Raw genomic sequence first — 10,864 nt, 5'->3', positions numbered from 1 at the left:
GAGGAACTCCTAGAAAGAGTCCAGAGGAGAGCAACTAGGATGATAAAGGGACTGGAGCATCTCCACTACGAGGAAAGGCTGAGAGAGTTGGGCTTGTTCAGCCTGAAGAAGAGAAGACTGAGAGGGGACCTCATCAACACATACAAATATCTTAAGGGTGGATGTCACGAGGACGGAGCCAGACTCTTTGCAGTGGTGTCCAGCAACAGGTCAAGGGGCAATGGGTACAAACTGAAACATAAGAGGTCTCAGCTGAACATGAGGAAAAGCTTCTTCCCTTTGAGGGTTGCTCAGCACTGGAACAGGCTGCCCAGGGGGGTTGTGGAGTCTCCTTCTCTGGAGATATTCAAAGCCCGCCTGGACGAAGTCCTGTGTAACATGCTCTAGCTGAACCTGCTTTAGCAGGAGGGTTGGACTGGATGATCTCCTGAGGTCCCTTCCAAACCTTGCGATTCTCCTATCGCAAACGTCTTGTATAGGTACAAGAATTTGTGCAGTTGCTTGACAAACTGGTCTGAGGAACTGATCCAAGTTTAAGTTTGCTCTTTTTGGGTGGAGGCAGTGGGGGTTCATCTTTAACTACATCAGTTCCTTGACCTGGTTTACCATATTGCCTCACAAAAACCTCTACCACCACAGGAAAATGGAGTGGTGTGGGAAAATGGAATGAATTGCTGGGTTATGCCAGCTTTGGCCTGCGTGGAATCACTTCTAAAGCTATGAATAAACAGAAAATATTCTGCTAGGAGATAAATAACAGTCTGAATTTGCAGTTCATTTCCTATACCACAGTAACCAAACATGGTTTTACCATGCATGCACTTACTCTACTGTAAGTTAACAACACACTGTCACTTATCAGAGTAAACTACTTTGCCTTTGCTATAAGGTAAAGCAGGGTAATGTGGTAATTACTGTAGAAAAGGAAGAACTATTGTGCTCTAAATCTACCTTGTAACTTCACACTACCTTGTTGGTATAGCTGTGGCCCTAGGAAAGACAGTAGAAGTCAAGTTTCAAGGTGAAAAAGCTTGTTTCTCTATTTGATACAGTAAGTATGCACTTGTTTTTGATTCTGAGATACCTTTTAAGTATTTCTTAAAAATATGAATCACTCCAGATTAATATTTGCAAATTCATATTCAGCTTCTATTTTTTTTGTATTGAGTACTTGCTTTTTATTCCAAGACAACACTTAATGTTACAGCCCCCTCTACTGGAAATATTTAGTAGATATTGTTACACAATAATCTGGAAAAAAGATTCTTCTCTTTAAAGAAAGGTGAAATAAATGAAAGATATATCTAAGTCTGTAACATGGCTTAGATTCATTCATATTTAGGCTGTCATTTGTAGTTGAGTAAGCATCTTTCACAGAAGAGTAAGTGCTGTAATATCACGTAAAACTACTGATACGTTTGGTCCTTTTTTACCAGGCAAATCTAGGCTAAATCTAATTTAGACATTATTTCATATGTTGTGTTAACAACCTTACTAATTTAGGCAAAAAGGACCTTAAACTGGGACCCAAAAACCCCCAACAACTTTCATCAGGTGACATGGAAGAATCACATTTTTGAGTGGCCGTTCAAGAACCAGAACTGCATAGAAAAACACCTACAGGTACCCAACTGGGACAGTCTTTCATGCTCCATGTTCCAAAACCCCCACCTTGCCACAACATGAGGTGCTTATCTAAGGCTGCAGGTAATGAATTCAACTTTTCAGGATCCAGAGACAGAGACACAAGCATTTGTAACCATCATTTCAAAGAGCTGAACAAGGTTCACTGTTTTCTCTCAAAATACATTTTTCATTTGCAGTTTTCTTTGTATCCCAAGTTTTAAAATAACGAGTCACGTTTGTTTTTTTCTTTTTACTTTCCCCAAATAGTTCCAAAATAAGTATACTTATGTCCTCTGTAAAAAATCCTCAAGTAAAGAAAAACATCAGTTTCTCTGCAGTGTTTCTGTTTTCCTTATTTATTAATTCACTAATAGAAGACTTTTTCATCCCTGCCCCTCTTCTCTTACTGTCGCCCTTCTTGAAAGGGGACAGTAACACTATAGCACTTACTTTAACTATCTTGCTTTGATACTCACAGGTGCAGGCATGGCTATGGAACTCTGGGCATAAGGCTGGTGATGTGGTGCTTGAACTCCATGATCAGAATACAGCTGGTGTAAAAAAAAAAGAAAAAACAACACCGTAAAACCAAAAGATGTTTCACAATTTGATGTTTTTGCAAGCCTTTCACATGAATTCAGATTCCTTAACTTCAAGTTGTGGGTTATGTTTATCTAAACTAATGACTTCTTAAAACCCAAAATTTCAATATTTAAATCTATGTTTTCCCCACTGTACCAAAGTTTAGAAAATTTAGTTTATCTAGTTCAGTGCCCAAAAGCACTCTCCTTGACAGAAGTAGCACTCTTCTCTACTACAAATCCATTTCAATCAGCTCTAATTGGACCAGTGTATAAATGTGTAGATAAGCATGCTGAAATGCAATTCCCAGCATTGTCGGCCTTCCAAGGTATTTACATACAAACAATATACAGGCTTTTCTTTGAATTTTACACCATCTTCTGAATTTCCACATACTGCTTCCTTTAACATCAACAAATTATGTGCCTGTGAACTGAGAGCATATTATATGCAAATATTCCTTAACTAATCTCATGTTTTTTCTTAGAGCTCACAGATTTCAAATTTCTCTGTATCATTTGATACCCGATTAATGAAATGCAAAAGCTAAAAACAATATTGACAATAAGATTTATTATTATACAATAAATACTGATGTTTACACACTTTAAAAAAAGGAAGAAAACCCCCAACAACCAAAGGCTTGTATTAGAAATCCTGACATACCTAAGATGTTTGAAATACCAGTTTTGAAACTTCTCTTGTAGCAATAAAATACTCTTCCACTTTTGTAAAAACACTTGACTACTGTCCTAATTGATCATTTATTTTTGCACCCCTGTTAATTAGAAATGAATTATCAAAGAGGAAAAGTACCAATTAATCATAATACTTTTTCAATTCTATAGTAGGTTTTTCTGTAGCCATTTAGTCATTTTTAATATCCAATTACAAAAAATGGCTTTATTGTACATTAAGAATCTCTTAAAAAACCGTCAGAAATGCTATTGATATAGAAGCAAAAAAAATCTTAATGAAGAAAAAGGTTAGTCATTCAACTACTCTTCATTCATTCTGATCTTCAGAATACTTTGAAATGAGCTACTACTCACACATAAGAATTGCTTCAGGACATTGTTATGGCTTGGGTAGACTAATCCAGCATTCTGAAGAGTCTGGCCCTTATTTTATTTAAATGTTATTAAAAAAAATTGGCTAGTCTTTATACTGCTGTCTATCATACACTTGTGACCCTCCAAAGTATTTCAGAATCAAAGCATCCTCCTACAAAACTGGAAGCGACACTCTAAGTTGAGGACAACTGAAATGATTTAACAGCAGCAGCATGGGTGTGGGGATAAGTACAGGGAACAGTTGACTTAAGTGCTCTAACTGCCTGTGCTTAAACTAAAAGATTATATTTTTCAATTGCAGATAAATGCTTGAATTATAAACAATTTTTTTTTATAAAAATACCTCAGGAACTGCAGCTTCCACTACAAGAGGAGGTGGTACACATCCACTTTCCTGGGTAACCCCTACTGGCTGATAAATGACTTCAGATGGTTGCAGATACAAGAATGATGGTGAAGAGGCAGGAGACTGAAATAAAACAATTATTTTTACTAAATTTGATTTATGCACTATAAATACCAAAGCTTATTTTACAGTTGTCTTTGCTACATATAAATGAAGATAAAGCTTTAAAAGAAAGTGTCAAATTGATCTTTGATAACTTAAAGAAACTAAGTGAGGGGGAAGTAGGTAGAAAGGTCAGGTAGTAGAGTAAAATAAAGATGTCTTTTAATCACTTTTATACATTTTCCAGATTTTATTTAAATTTTGGAAAGCATTGTTGAAGAAATCCTAAACTTTATAAAATTGACGCTGTCAAGATCACCGAAACATATACAGTTTAATTTTCTCTTGCAAAAATCTTACATTAAAACCCAAGTGTTTTAGTTTTAAAATAAACCCCCCCACAGTATTTCTGTAATTCAGCACCTGGATTTCAAAGCAGCAAACTGACATCTATTTCTAGAGTAGCACTGACCATCACTGGACAAGGCTGGCTGCTACTAACGTAATGAGACACATCGTAACAGTGCAAGGTTAAAGGGACTTGGGTTCTCCTTTTAGCTTAAAACTCTTCAAGTTCCTTGAGTGGCAAGATTTCCATATTAAGCTCCTCTGCTACATAGACCACAAACTCAAGGAAGTCTCCCCCCAAAATTAGCAAGTTAGCAATTTCAAATTCTTCCTCCTATTTCAAGGGTCTGTGTCTAATTTCAGCATACTTCTATGTGCCTCCACTAGCAATACTCCAGTGAAACATCACAGTTAGTATCAGTGAATGAGCTAGTTAATGCTAGTTTCTCCTATCAGACAAAATATGTCAGTTTTTACCTGCCTCTGAGAACTTCAGGAATTTAATACAAACTTTTTTTGCCAGAGGGAGAGTGGAAGGGGAGATGCTTTATGCCTTCCATTGTATCAGCAACCGTTGCAAACGCATTGCTAAAATACAGCAATTAATATTTATTTAAACTGTATTGTGAATAGGGGGAAGTTTCACAGTTAGATAAATGCACTGTACCTTTAGACTACATGCAAACTAATTGTAAAATGCTACAACTATGAACTAACCGTATTTACCTGTGGAACAGACCACTGCCACTGACTTGGAAGACACTGTGCTGGTGCCTAAATTAAAACAAAAGATATTTACATGATTAAGAACATGTGTATCCACATACTAGAATTCCCAACATACTAGAATCAAAACTATCTCAAATCTATAATAAATTCTTAATTAAAAAGAAGAAACATCATTTTCATAAGGCCCCAAATAATTCAGGAACATTTTGTCTACTTCCACCGAGCCTCCAACCCGGGCATTTTATAAGCTTCTAAAATACTGAAGCATCCAAGCAGTGTGCCCCATTAGGGAGACAGAAGATACAAAATGCAGTTAACTTTCCAATACACATTAAAAACATGGACATACAGCATAAATCCAGTAGCGCCACCACGATGGTTAGCAGACTGGAGAACAGACATACCAGGATGCTGAGAAAACCGGGTTTGTTCAGCCTTGAGAAGGATCAAGATGGGAGGGGATAGGTAGTTGTAACCAGCAATAATTAAGGGGAGGTGGGGCATAAATATGACTGAGCCAGATCCTCATCTGAGGTGTTCACAGCACAAGAGTCAGTATATACAGGCTGGAACACTGAAAATCTGCCCAGTTATAAGGAAAAAAAGGCTTTTACCATGATAAGGGTAAAATATTGGAAGAGGCTGTCCAGAAAGGTTGTGGAACCTCCATCACTGCAGATATTTAAGTTCAACTGGACAGGTTCCTGAGAAACCTGATCTAACCAGCCCTGCTTTGAGCAGGAGTTTGGCTTAGATGATAAAAGTTAAGGATGGTACTAAGCCAGTTGCCTAGCAACACCAAAAAAAATTTAATTTATTACATTTCCATGTAGTTACATCGGCAGAATAAGTTGTATTCTAGTGAAAAGAATGCCTTTCATGAAATTAAAATCTGTTTTATATAACTATTTTGAACAGCCTTCTTACTTCCTAGGAAAAAAAGAGACCCGAGACAGTGCTGCAAATAAAACTGCATGGCTGGAAGGAATACTGATTGTCTGAAACCCATTTTCAAACAGATACCTGATAATGGTATGTAGGAGACTGATAAACCGGTTGAGCTACCATCACAGGTGAACTGGAAACAGAGCGTGACTTAAAAAGAAAAAAGTTACAAGTCTTAATGCAGCAATTAAGAACAGTTCTGAAGTACTATAATGCTGAACCACCTCCCCTCCCTTTTGAAAATGGATTTACCAAGTTTTAACTTATACTTAAGATTCTTCAAAAGCACTGTTTCTAAGAGCCTACAAAACCAAAAATCTTTGGCATATTTACTTCGTTCTTTCCAGAAAGCACTACACCATCACTATCTAGAGATGTTAAGGCCATCCACTATCCCAACTGCAGGTACTTTTTTGTAAACACTTAAGGCAATTTAAGTTGTCACTGATGTATTCCTATCCTCTTCACAGCCCCAACCCAATCTTCCCTTTTTCATTCCCTTCCTCACACCAGCCCCAGCATTCATCTGATTTGGCAGTGAGCCTAAACTGGCTAAACCAGCTAGAAACCATTCTGCTGTCATCTTTGTTTTAGGAAAGTTTTTTTTTTATTTGCTAGCAATTCTTCTGTTGAGCTTTTCCCTTTTATGAGAAAGGGATTTTCCACTCATCTATAGAGATATTATGTACAGCCTCTGTGAACACTGCTTCTACAGAAATTAGCAAGGATGCATCCTCTATGTAGGTCCTGTGCTTTATGCAATCCTTCCCTCCTGTAAAAAAACTGAAATGATTGACAACTCCTTCCTGTACTTCCCAAGAAATTCTAAGTTCCCCAAGCCTACTAAAGCCAAACAATTCATCTATTGAATTATCTTTCTCCTAAAACAAGCAGTATTTGTGAAAAAGAGTATGTGAGTGACTATAAAATTATCCAATGTCACTTTTTCTTTGTTTATCTAGTATTATGTTCTCTTTTCATCCACAGCATAGTATTTTGCAGCCAAGAACACCTCACTCATGAAGGAATAATAAATGGAGCCAACCAAGGGTCATAAGCACCAATAACTCCTTAGTATAACAAAACTCCTCCTGGGGTAGAGCCCACACTGATTCCAAACTACCCTGTCTAGTAGGTCATATCAAAACAAAGTCCCCTACAGAAGAACAATAAACTTAAGTAATATTTAAAAACCACAAAATAAACAGACTAATATAAGGAAGCCATTTAAACATCAACCATGAGGCACAGCTGAAGAAACTGGAAGCAAGAAGGGCTTGAAAACACTGCACTCACCCTGGTCCACAGAAAAGCATATATACACACAAACATAAAAATAAATAAATTACTTACTGGCCATGGCTGTTGGACAGAAGCAACTTCAGACGTATGAAAATAAGCCACTCCATTATGGTAAATATAAGGATAGCCACTTGAAGTAGTTAAGTACATTGTACCAGCTTCTGGTATTACATTAGATCCTGAAATTAATATTATACAGTTCACTTACCAGGAAATTTTTTTAGATGTGTATGTCATAAAAAAAGATCATTTGTGATCTTCAGAGAAGCAAAACACTCAAAGGAAAGAACATGGGGCAGCGTGCCTAGTACCACCTCAATTCCCTCTTGAACACAAAATCATGAAAGCAGATGGTTACAGGATGTCTCCAGAAGTAGATGGGAAGGGGTGCAGAAGATGACATGCATATAGATTACTAAACACAGGTAACTAACTCCCAGCAAATATATATATTTTAATCTGCAAATATCCAAAGGTAATGTCACATTGTAGGAGGTTTTCAATGGTAACTTCCACATATTCATATTTAGCTGAAACAGGATCCAAGCACTAAAAACACCAGAATGATTTCATTGTAAGGCACATCCAGGTTTCTCAACACACAGAGACTGTCTTTCTGTGATGGCACATTGCCTGTAAAAGTAAAAAACTGGTATCTAGATGTCAGCAACAGGGACACTTCTCAGCAATGTTGCCACTAGGGCAGAGGCTATAAATAAGCATGGTCTGATCCCAGAGCAGAGTTCTATCTACACAGCACTCTAACAGGTACTGACAGCAAGCATTATTCAAATAAGGGGATATCTATCCCTATGCAGAGATTGTTTATCTTTTTCAAACGCTGCCTTTGAGATCACCAAGGCTCTATTCCTGGCTGCATTTTGGGGAGCATGGGACAGGACTTCATGTTTCTCTAGAACAAAGACAAGTTCCATTTCCAAATATAAAGAGACTTCTGTTAAAAAAAAAAAAGCAAAACCTCTGTAACTGAAATTGAAATCTTGGAATCGCATAGTGACATAGGATGGAAAACTCAGGAAGAACACAATATAAAGATCACTGAGCAAAAGTTTTAGGTTTTAATCTCCCTTGCAAATATAAGTGCCACAAGGAAGTACCATTTATGGACAGACTCAACACTGAAGACTGCTTCAACAGGAGGGTTGGACTAGATGATCTCCTGAGGCACATTCCAACTCCTGCCATTCTGTGAAATTACTAGAATGCTAAGTGGAAGACCAAAAAGGGTTCCACAGTAAATGAAGGGCTTTTATCAATGGCAAGAGTTTTATTAACTCCTAGAATAGCCTGAAGACACTCGCATACAATAATCTGAAATACTATCCATACATGGGTCAGGCTAAGATGGTGGTTAGGATAGCGTTAAACAGACCTTAGAGAAGTTAGAGGCTACTTTAGCTCCAGTAAGCAATCTAGAATAGTAGTTACTGATATCTCAGATGAGGAGACCAACAGGATCCCACAGCCAACAATCTTGTACACTTTGCTAACTACCAATCATGTTGCACAGAACTTTCTACTATTGAACACATCTCTTACAAAGGAACCATCAAACCCAGCAAACTCACTGTGACAGAAAAAAAACCACCACCCCAGCCTGAAGGATGTATAGCTCAAATTCTTCCAGCCCACAACAACTAATCCTTCTTCCAGCTGTTTATATTTGGTTTCTACTTTTCAGCTTTATGAATACCCATTTTCACAATACTAGCTGCTAGGGAAAAGCAAACTGAGTGGTCCTCCCAGTATGTTCAAAGTTCTTAGCAAAAAAAAGGTCCTTTAATGACAGAAGAGCTAAGAATTGTTTTACTTAATAGTAGGAAAGACAGGTACTAGATTACAGGTGGGCTGGAGAGGACAGTGATAAATGGGCTCTCTCTTCAATTCTGCTAAATATAATAGAACCACAGCCCTGCAGTGATACTGTGAGTCTAGGTTTTATGGCTTCATGAACCTCGAGCTGCAGCAGGACAAACTAGCCTTGTGACTAAAGTTGGTAGGCTGAACATGAGAGCAGACACACTAAAATCAGATCCTAGGATATGTCTCCAGATGTCAATACGATCTTCTGTACAGATCTATCCTAGGCCTGAGGAAGAACCGGCATAGTCAAACAGGGCCACAAACACAGCAGCTTTCTTAAAAAAAAATGGTTTTGAGGATTTTTTTTTTTCCCCTCTGTTCCCCCAGGTCTCAGAATTAGACACACCCCCCTCTTCTATCAACATAGACATTCAGCACAAGAGTCAGAGGAAGGAAGCACCACAAGTTAGGCAGCGCAACTGGGAAAGTCCAAGTCAAAGACAGAAAGGGAAACAAAGCACAGCAAAAAAGAAGCATATAACCCCTTGATGGTGACTGAGCAAAGATCATGCTGAATAATTTCTGAAGCAAAGAAACCAGAAAACAGTTGGGACGAAGTATTCCATTTCCCCTGGGCAAACACTATCCTACAACTCACAAGGGAGAAGGGCAGACGTATGCATGAGGGGAGGAAGAGAGAGGGAAGATTCCTGTCTGCAGAAAGTATGTCCGCACCAACAGTGTTAGCATGCATATGAACTACTAATCAATAACATGACAGTAACACCTAAACAAAGCTTTAGAATTAAACTAAAGTTCTCTGTATTGTCTTCAGATAAAAGACAAGCAAAGTTTTCCCCCTCCACTCTTCCAAAGGGTAGCATAGGACAAATACTAAAGGAAAGTTACAAAAATACACGATTCCCTGCTGTGCTTACAAAAGGAATGTCTCTTACATCTCTGACACATAGCCCTTGCTGAGGAATAACAAGACAGCATGCCCTGCTATGCCAAAACCTGACAGATTTCGTCTTAAAAGTTGGAGATTTATACCCTACATTTTCAGTAACATATTATATAAAAAAACCAGGCCCTGACAGAAGGGCAAGGCATCTTCTCTAGAACAAAACCTGTCTTCTGTCTCCCCCAGAAGACCATTGTAACAGCATCCTTGCTCAAGATAAAGTCATCACCTGACAAGAAACCCCCTTATCAATACTACTCCTCTTAAGTTTTCAGTCTTAATAGTTCTTTGGCAGGGAAGGAACATACAGCATCCATTCCGTTATCTTACAGCAAAGAACATTCCTTGTGGTTTCTAACAAAGAAAGCAAGATGCAACAGTCCTTATGGATTTTGCCAATATGAATAAATAAATAAGTAACAACCCAACCAACCAGCACAGCCTGCTTTATCCTGTAGAATCTGTGAGGACAGTTTAAGTGTTTAGATCTGAGGTTCTGCCTGGCAACTGAGAGACATTTCCATTCAGTTTGTTCCTAGAGAATCTTTTCCAAGAAAGTAAACAAACAACATATTAAAAGAGATAAAGAACCAAAGATCATCAGTCTGTTTATTTGGATATTTCCACTGGCATGCATTTACTTCCACTGCAAACCATTCCGAGCACCGGTGACGAGTGGTGCCCCTCAGGGGTCCGTACTGGGACCGGTGCTGTTTAACATTTTCATCAATGACTTAGACAGCGAGATTGAGTGCACCCTCAGCAAATTTGCGGATGACACCAAGCTGAGTGGTGCGGTTGACACACCAGAAGGACGGGATGTCATCCAGAGAGACCTGGACAGGCTGGAGAGGTGGGCCTGTGTGAACCTCATGAGGTTCAACAAGGCCAAGTGCAAGGTCCTGCACCTGGGTTGGGGTAACCCCCAGTATCACTACAGGCTGGGGGAAGAAAGGATTGAGAGCAGCTCTGCCGAGAGGGACTTGGGGGTGCTGGTGGATGAAAAGCTGGACATGAGCCGGC

At 38.6% G+C, this 10,864-nt stretch overlaps 1 protein-coding gene across 1 annotated transcript in view; it reads right to left on the bottom strand.

The window, feature by feature from the left end:
• Positions 1–10,864, bottom strand: part of BOLL (boule homolog, RNA binding protein) — a gene marked incomplete at its 5' end in the record, with an annotated part of 27,113 nt that overhangs the window by 5,599 nt on the left and 10,650 nt on the right. The window contains 5 exons of the mRNA XM_035899091.1: positions 2,103–2,177; positions 3,625–3,750; positions 4,804–4,851; positions 5,830–5,901; positions 7,105–7,232. Of these exons, the coding sequence (XP_035754984.1) occupies positions 2,103–2,177; positions 3,625–3,750; positions 4,804–4,851; positions 5,830–5,901; positions 7,105–7,232 (449 nt within the window). The remainder of the gene's footprint in view (positions 1–2,102; positions 2,178–3,624; positions 3,751–4,803; positions 4,852–5,829; positions 5,902–7,104; positions 7,233–10,864) is intronic.

Source organism: Egretta garzetta, unplaced genomic scaffold, assembly GCF_000687185.1.
Source record: "Egretta garzetta isolate BGI_Z169 unplaced genomic scaffold, ASM68718v1 scaffold297, whole genome shotgun sequence".
Classification (NCBI taxonomy): domain Eukaryota; kingdom Metazoa; phylum Chordata; class Aves; order Pelecaniformes; family Ardeidae; genus Egretta; species Egretta garzetta.
This window is presented reverse-complemented; position numbering and strand designations above follow the sequence as displayed.